Here is a 14,346-nt window from a genome sequence, read left to right as displayed (position 1 = left end):
CGATTGTTTTTGGATCTTTTCAATTTTATAAATGTCTTTTTGGAGAAGTGGATCCCAGACAATGGAGCTATATTCTAGAGTAGTTCTAATTAAGGCAAAGTATGCTGTTTTGCGGCAGGATTCGGGGCAGTGTTTCAGGTTGCGTCTTAGGAAGCCAAGTGTAGAGTTTGCTTTTTTGGTGATCTTATTTATGTGTGAGCTCCAAGTTATGTCTTCTGATATTGTCACTCCGAGGTATGGGTTTTCTGGGACTTGTTGAAGGATGTGGTTTTCGAGTTGGTAAAATTTTGAGGTTTTCTGGTTAATGGTCAGGATGTAACATTTTTTGGCGTTGAATCGCATGCCCCATGTGTTGGCCCAGGTTTCAAGTTTGTTCAGGTCTTGTTGTAAGATTTCATGGTCATGGCGACTTCTGATTGGACGGTAGAGTAAACAGTCATCTGCAAATAGGCGGACCGAGGACTTAACTGAATCGGGTAGGTCATTTATGTGGCAGAGGAAAAGCAGAGGGCCAAGGACTGTGCCCTGTGGAACGCCGGAGTCGACTGTTACCGGGTTTGATTTCTCTCCCTCCACAACAACATTCATGCTCCTGTCTGTAAGGAAGTCCTCGAGCAAGTGGTTTATGCTTCCAGTGACGCCATACTGCTTCAGTTTATGCAGGAGCTTTTTATGTGGGACCGTATCGAAGGCCTTGCTGAAATCCAGGATAGCCATATCTATCTGCGTGCCCGAGTCATAGTTGGAGAGGAGGTCATGGACAGTGGTCAGTAGTTGTGTTTCACAGGAGAATCCGGTTCGGAAGCCATGGTTAAGTTTAGTGAAGATGTTGTTATTTTCCAGATGGTTTAGGATATGTTTGCAAATGATATGTTCTAGAAGCTTGCATGTTACACAGGTTAGGGAGACGGGTCTATAATTTTCAGCTAAGTGGACGTCGCCTTTCTTGAAAACAGGTGAAACGAAAGCGTCTTTCCAATCTCGAGGGAGTTTGCCAGAGTCTATGGATATTTGGAATATTGTCGATAAAGCAGGTGCTAACTGGCTGGCGCAGGTCTTCAATACTAAGTTCGGTATCATGTCTGGTCCTTGGGCTTTGGCAGGGTTGATGTTACGGAGGAGCTTCTCAACGCCTATTGTGGTGATACTGAGTGGGGGTATTTGTGTGCGACATCTCTTTGTGGTGTCAGGAAGATGTGTATCCCCAGTATCCTTGTTGAACGCAGATTTAAACTGGTCAATTAGCAGCTGGGCTTTCTCCTTACTGTCGCTCACAAGTCCACCCATCTTTTTCAGGGGAGCAACGCCGGAGCCATCTTGTCTGCGGGTTTTTACGTAACTCCAGAAGGGTTTGGTGTTCTTTTCATCGAGGCCTTTTTGTATTGTGTTGTGGATGTGGTTGATTTCGGCTTTCTTAAATGCCTTTTTACATTCTTTTTGGAAGGACTTGAAGGTGTTCCATTGTTTACTTTTTTTAGCGTGTTTGTAGAGTCTTGATTTACGTCTGATCATCCTTTTCAGGTTTTTGTTAAGCCATGGTAGAGACTTATGTTTCTTACTCATTTTAGATGGTATGTGTTTATTGATTGACTTTTCAATGCCTGCTTTTAGAGTGCCCCATAGTGACTGAATGGTTGAGTCTTGTTTTACTGCTTCAGTAACGACTGTGGCTGAGAGATGCTGCATGTCCTCGTTGATGATATCCCAGTTTGCTTTAGAGAAAATAAAAATCTTTCTAGGCTTTTGTTTAATCTTCTGGGGGATGATATCTATGTCAGTATCCACCATGGCGTGGTCGCTTATACCAGGGACTGATGATGATGTTTTAACTAGAGATGGGTTATTAGTGAATACGAGGTCGAGAATGTTGTTGTTCCTAGTAGGTTGGTCGTGGACTTGGGTGAGTCGATGTTCTATGGATAGGTCTACCAAGGCTTGTTGGATATCTCTATCAGAGGCTCCTTTTTTCACAATCAGGTTGGGCCAGTCAATATCTGGGCAGTTAAAGTCGCAGGCTCAGATGATTTTAGCTTTTCTTTAGCAGTTGATGTTAGTTGGCGGATAGATTCGTCTAGTTTATGGATGATGTTGATGTTGCGATGAGGCATGTAGTAGGAACATAGGTATAGGTCCTTTCCCTTCCAGGTTTGTACTTTGGACCAGACTATTTCACAATCAGTGGTGAGATGTGGTTGGGCGTCCATCATGATGTTGGCACTCGCAGCAGTGAATACTCCTCCTCCCACGGTTGATGTTCTGTCGTTCCGGTGTACAGTCAGGTTTGGTGGGAACACTTCGCTCGACAGGATAGCATTTTTATCCGGATCAGCACCTGGTTTTACTCCGCACAGCCAGGACTCTGTGCCACATATTAGGTCTGGCTTGATATAGTCTAGTGCTGCCATGAATTCTGATCTGTTGGTACGTAGTCCGCAACAGTTAACGGTCAGTAAACGCAGGTTTGTCTTGTTTCGATCAGTTGCATGGTTGGTGGTATGCTGTTGGCTGGAGTTACCATTAGTCCAAATTTTTGACGCTCTTAAATATTAAGCTACTTTTTATATGGGTAATATTTGGAGCGTACAAAGGGTGAAAGACCAATTATGTGGTGGGAATTTTTTGTTCTTTGTCTATATTGTTGCGCAAGGATTTTGTGCGCAACATTCAAGCCCCGATATAAGACACTTAATAACAACTGATTGCAATAATATTTACATACCTGTGTAGATAATTCATTTCTCGATAATGTTCCGTAAAAATTATGTAATGACACTTTGAATTTTGCACGCTGAGCAATTTAAATCCAACCACTATTCAATTTTTCAATATCTCTCGATTCGCTCGCTGTGTAGATATAAATCGATAACACGACCTCGATGTAAAGCATCTGGTTTAAAGTGGAAGAATAAACAGCGTAAAATACAGTTTGCGTTCGTCTGTTGTGGTGCAGCGCGTTACATAGTAAATCGATGTTATACTTTTCTGGATTAATTTAGCATTGGTTTTTTTCTAAATTGACAATTAAAAAGTTCTAAAATAAAGTACATCTTTTATTTTTATACTGTACATAAATAATATTGATACAGATCGTACAGTATACCGTCCTTTGTAACGTAGAATGTAAGTACATAAAACATCACAGACAGAGGTGCGAAAAAGACATGCATAAACACTTCCTGAAACTTAGTACAGTGAATAGAAACTGCACCATATCTGTTTTGAACATATGCTTATTAAATTGACAAGGATTAGCATACTAGATCTAATTAGGTAAAAGTCGGTGTTAAAAGCTCATGTTAAATAAAATTACGCGTACACGTTACACCGTAATGCCTTCTTCTGATTGGTTCATATTTAAATCAGTTTCATGACATGGCTACAGGTCAGTGATTGTTTTGCGATTTAAGCAGAAGTTTAACTGAAGAATTTATGCCTTTCTAACTTCGAATCGATGATATTTGATGTAAAAATGAACTTCTGAATTAAAACTGAATGAGTTGGTTATGTTATTTTGCAATTTTACGCAAATTGATGAAAATTTAAACTTTCTGGTTTCCACCACAAAAAAGGTCCTTCAACGATGAGACGTTCCAAAGAATTTAGCCCATATAAAAAGTATCTCTAAATTCTTTGCGCGTCTTATAAATGAGACTAGAGTTACCATGTAAACTGTTTGTGGACGCTAATTGTAGTCCGAATTACATTATTTGCATTCCAAGAGAGATTTAAAACAACATCCTTACTGAACAATATATTTGATATATTAATTAAAATACCTTCATCTAGTACAACAGGAGTGAAGAATCATTGCCTACTCCTATGAAAATTTCATTTATTTACGTGTTGAACCTGAAATGTCAACTTTCTGTGATATACTTCCGGTTAAAATGTGTAAAATGCGACGGCAAGATTGGCTCTGTATAAAACGCGGCATTTAGCTCAGACTGCAAATTGCAGGCTGCGTTATCGGGCATAAAACGCAGCCAATATAAACATCGTTGCAGTCAATATAGATATCGTTGGAAAACGCAGGCAATATAGACATAGAAAGAATACGCAGACAATATAAAATTCGAAGGCAATTTTAATTACTCACGTGTGCTCATATAAACACATTATTATGTCTTCATCTTGATACAGAACATCTAGGTTCCAAAATTCATATAAATAAATTCGACATACAATTTTATGAGTTCAACGGCTATAATGCTTTATACTTTATTATTTAAAATAAATAATGCCCATCATCGCGAAACATTGACCTAATTTGTTTTCCTTCTTTATATATTTTGGCTGCGCTAAAAGCTGTGTATTCTTTAATGAGTATAACACGTATAATGCTTTTATATTTCATTATTTAAAACAGATATGGATAACTATCGCACTTAATTTAAAGTAGAATTTCATATTATTTGAATAAGTTTCACGCACTTAAATGTGTGTATACATTCATAAAATATTTTTCATTACAACTTTATATTCTTTTTTATTTATATATCGTTTACATTTTTGTGAAATAAACCTCCCGGTATCAATATTCAATTTCAAATTTTTTGATATTCCGTTTTAGAATGTTCTAGGTTCCTAAATTCAACTTAATGCAATAAACATTACAAGTATTTAATTAGTTAAATATTCCCATAAACTATATTGCATATTGTCTGCGTATTCCTTCTATTTCTATATTGCCTGCGTTTTTTGGCAGTCTCATGATTTTCCGAATTGCACCTGGCTCATTCAAAGCGTGAAACAAAAACTTCCAGATCTGTTTATTAATGAATGGTACTCAGATATACATAATTCTAGTAAATGCAGTAATTATAGGCTAATTAAAGACACATTTGGGTTCGAATCATACCTTGTTAAAACTCCAGATAAATTTTTAAAATACATTATACAAATTCGGACAAGAAATAACAGGTTACCTGTCGAAACTGGAAGTTGGTACGGAATAGAATCGAACCAAAGACTGTGTAATTTATGTAACTCCAATAATCACATTGGTGATGAATTCAATTATTTACTTGAATGTAATGCCCTTAAAGATCTAAGAAAACGTTTTATTGATAAAAAATATTACACAAGACCTAATACTATTAAATTTAAATTGTTAATGTCCATCGATTATCATACTAACAGTAATTACAGAAAACTATGTATGTTCATTAAGGAAATTTTGAAACAGTTTTAATTTAGAACTTATATTTTTCTGGTGTTGTTTTTCTATACAATCAAATAGTGTATATTGTTACCCCCATGTGATTGATGCTTAACTTCTAAACATTCTCTCCCTTTAAATGTTTTTTTTTGTATGTTTAGTTTGCTATGTAATGGCCCCTTCAACTATGTACTTTTTAATTTATGTTTGTGTAACTTTTGCTCACACTGTCATGTTATGCATGAAATGAGCTTGAAATAAATAAACTTGGAACTTGGAACTTGGAGAGCGTTAGACTGAAGTTGTTTACGCAACAGTCATCTAAAGGCCCCCGGTTCAATCCCGGGTTCCGGCACGAACGGAACAGTTCGGCGGCTGACAATTTTATTCAGTCAAGTTAATAAATATAATAAAGCTTTATTTTATGTAGACATTTTAAAATCCGTTTTACTACAATTGGACATTTTTATTAAAATTAATGGATGCAACGTGGTGACAACGTTAATTAAAATTTCTTACATCACTTAAATATCTTATAAAAAATACACGTGTTTTTATATTAACAAATAAATGCAAACAACACATCTATTATCCATGTATTTTTATGGTTGTCTATCATAGGCCTATCCCTACCACATATAGACCGTTCCATAATTTAGTCATTACATAATTATCTCCCCTGAATTCTCTCCGCGTCCGCCATTACACTGCTGCTTAACAATCGGTAACATATATAAGAGAGCACCGATTATTCAACGGATGAATTTCTTTCTAAATTCTAAGGCCGTCATTACATGGTCTTGGTTGTCTTGGAAAACTAACACATTGACACATTAAAAAAAGCATTTAATTAAATTAAATGCAATATTTTTCATTTGATTATTTGCATCAATCTTTAAATCGTGTATGCCTTTGCATTCCAGTGTTTAATTGCCCCTTTTTTCTGCATAATCCGATTATCTCGTTTTGATCAGATATTGTCCAGACTTAACTAACCACATGGTGTCATAAACCACACTGGGTGGCAGATGACAGTCTGGTCATTAAACACAATTGATGATGCCACCATGTCTCATCTTCCTGGTAGTATTAAGCAGTCATTTGGTAAGATAATTTACGTCCGACATACTTAACAGTTGCGTAAATAAGATATGTTACATATTTTACAGATTAAAAGTTATGTCCAATATAGAATATCAGAAATTGTACACCGTAAAGATACTAGCCCGTTTAAATTATGAAAAAATAAAGTATTTAAAAAAATATAAAAATAAAACATTTAACGTATTTAGCGGGTATCGGTTAATTAAAACTACGTCATTCCGTATGAAGATTTGATGTTACGGCAATGCACGAACGATATCATAAAACAATAAATTACATTTGACACCAAACAGAGGTAAAAAATATTTAAAAAATATATATATGTATATAAATATATGTGTGTTAAAATGTTAGATATGTGTCACTCATACTCACTAGTAACGAGTTTTCAATATACATGAGTACACAGTTCAATTTGCATCATATGAAGTTGTGTTTTTTCAGTTGTATGTTAATATTCCTCAATAGCGTCATTCTTTGTACAAAACCCATCAAATTTAAATTACATGTAAATACTGTCATGTCCTTTGCTTTTAATATGGCTTTGTAGTATGTTTATTTTCAAAGCACTCCTTACACTTTCTAACACTCATTTATTTATCACACTAGCGTCCTCATGCCATTGATAATTATATTTTTTATAATTAGATGTATTACTATTGTAATTTATTGAAGCTTTTCTGCAAAAAAAATATTACCGCTTATGCATAGAGCTCTTTACTGTATCAAATTGTCGGCCTTTCAGTCTTCAGATAATCTTTAATTTGATGCTTATGCCGCGTTTTTAAAGTTGCAAATAAATGTATTAATAAATTCGTTTGGCGCTTAATAATATATTTTTGAAATATTATTTAGGTGTTTTTTTATCGGAGTTTCTTTGTGTGGATTAATTGACTAAACATTTGGTGTCGTTATCCATATGTTTTGCGTTACTTCAAAGACCTATAAAATACAATTTTTAGCATGTTTAGCTTTATAGCTGTTAAATGATTCAAAGATGAAAATATAGATATATCACATAGATCGCATTCTCTTCATCTTCCGAATAATCACATAAAAGGTCGTCAAGATCAATATCACTCACTCATGATAAAAAGCTCGTTTTTTAACGTGACAAAATTCCATCTAAAAAAATAAATATAAATCCAAACCACAATTTTTTATCTCTGATATCAGTTAGAACAAGAAAAATAATGGAAGGCGTATCAAAAATATCATACTTAATATAATATGTAATGATTTTGGAATGTAGATTTTTACCAAATGAGATCAATTACAAACAATTAGCGATAATTAATTGCGCGAGAATCTTTTATAAGTATTAATTAAAATAAGTATTAATTAAAATATAATCTGCTTGATTTTGCGGCTATTAAAATCAACACAACAATACATGCGTGAATTGTTTGTGAAACGTTAAAAGTAACAAATCTAATCAAAGACATAGTATGAGCGACTGAACCGGCAAATTTTCGCCGATATTTACCACTTGATTACAGATAAAAAAAACAAATACACGAAAGCATTTTAAACATTTTATTTGTAACAATCAATCTCAACTTCAAACAATCATTTAAACAACAAAAATGTGATAATCGCCTCACATTAATTCATTAAGTAATTTATTTATCCGACAACGGTGAAGCGGGTATTCTCTACGTCTTTGGCTTTTGGAATCGCAGACTCGCAACAGTTAGCAGCAGTGTAATGGCGGACAGTCACGTGACTGACAATATGGCGGCGGTCAATTTATCGATTAATTATGGTCATAATACACTAAATAGTTTCCCTATATAATTCAATGTAAAAGCGACAACTTTGAGCGAAAATAAATGCAACATTTTGCACATAGAAACCCCCATAACCATACCTTTTCTTAAAGGCCATTCTAAGCGGAATCGATTTATGCAATAAAAAGGATATGTCATGTACAATGCAAGAAAGAACTTGACACAAATCAAAATCGACTGTTTTTGCAACTTTTTTTTTTCGGCCGTTTCTTAGTGGAATGTAACCTTTTCTAGTGCAATGGTTCACTATAGTCTTCACGTGTATCATATTTCAGGGATTCAGTAGTGAACACCTATTCATTCCCTACCATTATCTCCGCAAGATAACACCCGAATAATGGTAAAACGTGTAAAACATGCCTTCCTGTCAACTATGATATTTTTTTAGAGAGTACAGCCCTTCATGAAGCGATCATTTAGTGTATTGTAACCTATAAGACAACGTTTACTGTTAACATCGCGAAAAATAAGCACTTCTCGATACGTATAAACCTATTTTCTATGTGCATGCCAATTTTCAGACCGATCTTTCACGTAGAAATGCTTGAAAATGCATTTTATTATAACGCCTGATAAGCCATGTGGCTTTCGCGTTCGGAGCTTTGATTTATAACGGGCGTTTAGGCGTTAAACGATTATCCTAAGTAATTACAATCGGTCAAAATACTGGAATATTGTTACAAGCTATGTAGAAAAAGAAGTAAACAACTATTAAAACGTGTTCATGAGCTCTTTCAGCACAAATTGTTGCGATTTGAGATGCTCAAGACGAGTTTTTGTACGTTTTTTTTCTTATTTTCCTCTGAAAACGTATTTTCTTCTTAAAAACTCACGATGCTCCTTAAATTCGTGAAACAAACGTATTTATTCCGTGAAATTCGCCAAAACGCGTCATATCCCACTAAAGGAATGATGATTTTCTGTAAATACAGCTCCTTTGAGACTTGACCTGGTTTTGCGTTTAGGTCATAATACACTAAATAGTTTCCCTATATAATTCAATGTAAAAGCGACAAATTTGAGCGAAAATAAATGCAACATTTTGCACATAGAGACCCCCATAACCATACCTTTTCTTAAAGGCCATTCTAAGCGGAATCGATTTATGCAATTAAAAGGATATGTCATGTACAATGCAAGAAAGAACTTGACACAAATCAAAATCGACTGTTTTTGCAACTTTTTTAATTCGGCCGTTTCTTAGTGGAATGTAACCTTTTCTAGTGCAATGGTTCACTATAGTCTTCACGTGTATCATATTTCAGGGATTCAGTAGTGAACACCTATTCATTCCCTACCATTATCTCCGCAAGATAACACCCGAATAATGGTAAAACGTGTAAAACATGCCTTCCTGTCAACTATGATATTTTTTTAGAGAGTACAGCCCTTCATGAAGCGATCATTTAGTGTATTGTAACCTATAAGACAACGTTTACTGTTAACATCGCGAAAAATAAGCACTTCTCGATACGTATAAACCTATTTTCTATGTGCATGCCAATTTTCAGACCGATCTTTCACGTAGAAATGCTTGAAAATGCATTTTATTATAACGCCTGATAAGCCATGTGGCTTTCGCGTTCGGAGCTTTGATTTATAACGGGCGTTAAGGCGTTAAACGATTATCCTAAGTAATTACAATCGGTCAAAATACTGGAATATTGTTACAAGCTATGTAGAAAAAGAAGTAAACAACTATTAAAACGTGTTCATGAGCTCTTTCAGCACAAATTGTTGCGATTTGAGATGCTCAAGACGAGTTTTTGAACGTTTTTTTTCTTATTTTCCTCTGAAAACGTATTTTCTTTTTAAAAACTCACGATGCTCCTTAAATTCGTGAAACAAACGCATTTATTCCGTGAAATTCGCCAAAACGCGTCATATCCCACTAAAGGAAAGATGATTTTCTGTAAATACAGCTCCTTTGAGACTTGACCTGGTTTTGCGTTTAGGTCATAATACACTAAATAGTTTCCCTATATAATTCAATGTAAAAGCGACAACTTTGAGCGAAAATAAATGCAACATTTTGCACATAGAGACCCCCATAACCATACCTTTTCTTAAAGGCCATTCTAAGCGGAATCGATTTATGCAATAAAAAGGATATGTCATGTACAATGCAAGAAAGAACTTGACACAAATCAAAATCGACTGTTTTTGCAACTTTTTTTTTCGGCCGTTTCTTAGTGGAATGTAACCTTTTCTAGTGAAATGGTTTACTATAGTCTTCACGTGTATCATATTTCAGGGATTCAGTAGTGAACACCTATTCATTCCCTACCATTATCTCCGCAAGATAACACCCGAATAATGGTAAAAGGTGTAAAACATGCCTTCCTGTCAACTATGATATTTTTTTAGAGAGTACAGCCCTTCATGAAGCGATCATTTAGTGTATTGTAACCTATAAGACAACGTTTACTGTTAACATCGCGAAAAATAAGCACTTCTCGATACGTATAAACCTATTTTCTATGTGCATGCCAATTTTCAGACTGATCTTTCACGTAGAAATGCTTGAAAATGCATTTTATTATAACGCCTGATAAGCCATGTGGCTTTCGCGTTCGGAGCTTTGATTTATAACGGGCGTTCAGGCGTTAAACGATTACCCTAAGTAATTACAATCGGTCAAAATACTGGAATATTGTTACAAGCTATGTAGAAAAAGAAGTAAACAACTATTAAAACGTGTTCATGAGCTCTTTCAGCACAAATTGTTGCGATTTGAGATGCTCAAGACGAGTTTTTGTACGTTTTTTTTCTTATTTTCCTCTGAAAACGTATTTTCTTCTTAAAAACACACGATGCTCCTTAAATTCGTGAAACAAACGCATTTATTCCGTGAAATTCGCCAATACGCGTCATATCCCACTAAAGGAATGATGATTTTCTGTAAATACAGCTCCTTTGAGACTTGACCTGGTTTTGCGTTTAGGTCATAATACACTAAATAGTTTCCCTATATAATTCAATGTAAAAGCGACAACTTTGAGCGAAAATAAATGCAACATTTTGCACATAGAGACCCCCATAACCATACCTTTTCTTAAAGGCCATTCTAAGCGGAATCGATTTATGCAATTAAAAGGATATGTCATGTACAATGCAAGAAAGAACTTGACACAAATCAAAATCGACTGTTTTTGCAACTTTTTTAATTCGGCCGTTTCTTAGTGGAATGTAACCTTTTCTAGTGCAATGGTTCACTATAGTCTTCACGTGTATCATATTTCAGGGATTCAGTAGTGAACACCTATTCATTCCCTACCATTATCTCCGCAAGATAACACCCGAATAATGGTAAAACGTGTAAAACATGCCTTCCTGTCAACTATGATATTTTTTTAGAGAGTACAGCCCTTCATGAAGCGATCATTTAGTGTATTGTAACCTATAAGACAACGTTTACTGTTAACATCGCGAAAAATAAGCACTTCTCGATACGTATAAACCTATTTTCTATGTGCATGCCAATTTTCAGACCGATCTTTCACGTAGAAATGCTTGAAAATGCATTTTATTATAACGCCTGATAAGCCATGTGGCTTTCGCGTTCGGAGCTTTGATTTATAACGGGCGTTCAGGCGTTAAACGATTACCCTAAGTAATTACAATCGGTCAAAATACTGGAATATTGTTACAAGCTATGTAGAAAAAGAAGTAAACAACTATTAAACGTGTTCATGAGCTCTTTCAGCACAAATTGTTGCGATTTGAGATGCTCAAGACGAGTTTTTGTACGTTTTTTTTCTTATTTTCCTCTGAAAAACGTATTTTCTTCTTAAAAAACTCACGATGCTCCTTAAATTCGTGAAACAAACGCATTTATTCCGTGAAATTCGCCAAAACGCGTCATATCCCACTAAAGGAATGATGATTTTCTGTAAATACAGCTCCTTTGAGACTTGACCTGGTTTTGCGTTTAGGTCATAATACACTAAATAGTTTCCCTATATAATTCAATGTAAAAGCGACAACTTTGAGCGGAAAATAAATGCAACATTTTGCACATAGAGACCCCCATAACCATACCTTTTCTTAAAGGCCATTCTAAGCGGAATCGATTTATGCAATAAAAAGGATATGTCATGTACAATGCAAGAAAGAACTTGACACAAATCAAAAATCGACTGTTTTTTGCAACTTTTTTAATTCGGCCGTTTCTTAGTGGAATGTAACCTTTTCTAGTGCAATGGTTCACTATAGTCTTCACGTGTATCATATTTCAGGGATTCAGTAGTGAACACCTATTCATTCCCTACCATTATCTCCGCAAGATAACACCCGAATAATGGTAAAACGTGTAAAACATGCCTTCCTGTCAACTATGATATTTTTTTAGAGAGTACAGCCCTTCATGAAGCGATCATTTAGTGTATTGTAACCTATAAGACAACGTTTACTGTTAACATCGCGAAAAATAAGCACTTCTCGATACGTATAAAACCTATTTTCTATGTGCATGCCAATTTCAGACCGATCTTTCACGTAGAAATGCTTGAAAAATGCATTTTATTATAACGCCTGATAAGCCATGTGGCTTTCGCGTTCGGAGCTTTGATTTATAACGGGCGTTTAGGCGTTAAACGATTATCCTAGTTTATTTCAATCGGTCAAAATACTGGAATATTGTTACAAGCTATGTAGAAAAAGAAGTAAACAACTATTAAAACGTGTTCATGAGCTCTTTCAGCACAAATTGTTGCGATTTGAGATGCTCAAGACGAGTTTTTGTACGTTTTTTTTCTTATTTTCCTCTGAAAACGTATTTTCTTCTTAAAAACTCACGATGCTCCTTAAATTCGTGAAACAAACGCATTTATTCCGTGAAATTCGCCAAAACGCGTCCATATCCCACTAAAGGAATGATGATTTTCTGTAAATACAGCTCCTTTGAGACTTGACCTGGTTTTGCGTTTAGGTCATAATACACTAAATAGTTTCCCTATATAATTCAATGTAAAAGCGACAACTTTGAGCGAAAATAAATGCAACATTTTGCACATAGAGACCCCCATAACCATACCTTTTCTTAAGGCCATTCTAAGCGGAATCGATTTATGCAATTAAAAGGATATGTCATGTACAATGCAAGAAAGAACTTGACACAAATCAAAATCGACTGTTTTTGCAACTTTTTTAATTCGGCCGTTTCTTAGTGGAATGTAACCTTTTCTAGTGCAATGGTTCACTATAGTCTTCACGTGTATCATATTTCAGGGATTCAGTAGTGAACACCTATTCATTCCCTACCATTATCTCCGCAAGATAACACCCCGAATAATGGTAAAACGTGTAAACATGCCTTCCTGTCAACTATGATATTTTTTTTAGAGAGTACAGCCCTTCATGAAGCGATCATTTAGTGTATTGTAACCTATAAGACAACGTTTACTGTTAACATCGCGAAAAATAAGCACTTCTCGATACGTATAAACCTATTTTCTATGTGCAATGCCAATTTTCAGACCGATCTTTCACGTAGAAATGCTTGAAAATGCATTTTATTATAACGCCTGATAAGCCATGTGGCTTTCGCGTTCGGAGCTTTGATTTATAACGGGCGTTCAGGCGTTAAACGATTACCCTAAGTAATTACAATCGGTCAAATACTGGAATATTGTTACAAGCTATGTAGAAAAGAAGAGGTAAACTAGTAAACATATTAAAACGTGTTCATGAGCTCTTTCAGCACAAATTGTTGCGATTTGAGATGCCTCAAGACGAGTTTTTGTACGTTTTTTTCTTATTTTCCTCTGAAAAGTATTTTCTTCTTAAAAACTCACGATGCTCCTTAAATTCGTGAAACAAACGCATTTATTCCGTGAAATTCGCCAAAACGCGTCATATCCCACTAAAGGAATGATGATTTTCTGTAAATTCAGCTCCTTTGAGACTTGACCTGGTTTTGCGTTTTTAAGACAACGTTTACTGTTAACATCGCGAAAAATAAGCACTTCTCGATACGTTATAAACCTATTTCTATGTGCATGCCAATTTTCAGACCGATCTTTCACGTAGAAATGCTGAAAAATGCATTTTATTATAACGCCTGATAAGCATGTGGCTTTCGCGTTCGGAGCTTTGATTTATAACGGCGTTTCAGCGTTTAAACGATTATCCTAGTTTATTTCAATCGGTCAAAATACTGGAATATTGTTACAAGCTATGTAGAAAAGAAGTAAACAACTATTAAAACGTGTTATGAGCTCTTTCAGCACAAATTGTTGCGATTTGAGATGCTCAAGACGAGTTTTGTACGTTTTTTTTCTTATTTTTCTCTGA

General features: G+C 35.2%; 1 protein-coding gene across 4 annotated transcripts in view; it reads right to left on the bottom strand.

Annotated features, from left to right (window-relative positions):
* The window catches only part of LOC127844106 (E3 ubiquitin-protein ligase Praja-2-like), a 32,016-nt gene extending 28,119 nt beyond the window's left edge, over window positions 1-3,897 (bottom strand). For 3 of the 4 annotated variants that reach the window (XR_008032564.1, XM_052374115.1, XM_052374116.1), the window contains exon 1: window positions 3,777-3,897. Coding sequence is in view for 1 of the 4 variants with exons in the window: in XM_052374117.1 (XP_052230077.1) it covers window positions 3,777-3,782 (6 nt within the window). In the remaining 3 variants the exon portion in view is untranslated. The remainder of the gene's footprint in view (window positions 1-3,776) is intronic. The other variant, XM_052374117.1, reaches the window with a different exon arrangement.
* Window positions 3,898-14,346: the final 10,449 nt, after the last annotated feature.

This window comes from Dreissena polymorpha, chromosome 9 (assembly GCF_020536995.1).
Source record: "Dreissena polymorpha isolate Duluth1 chromosome 9, UMN_Dpol_1.0, whole genome shotgun sequence".
Classification (NCBI taxonomy): Eukaryota; Metazoa; Mollusca; class Bivalvia; order Myida; family Dreissenidae; genus Dreissena; species Dreissena polymorpha.
The sequence above is the reverse complement of the archived record's forward strand: the minus strand, read 5'-3'. Positions and strand labels throughout refer to the sequence as shown.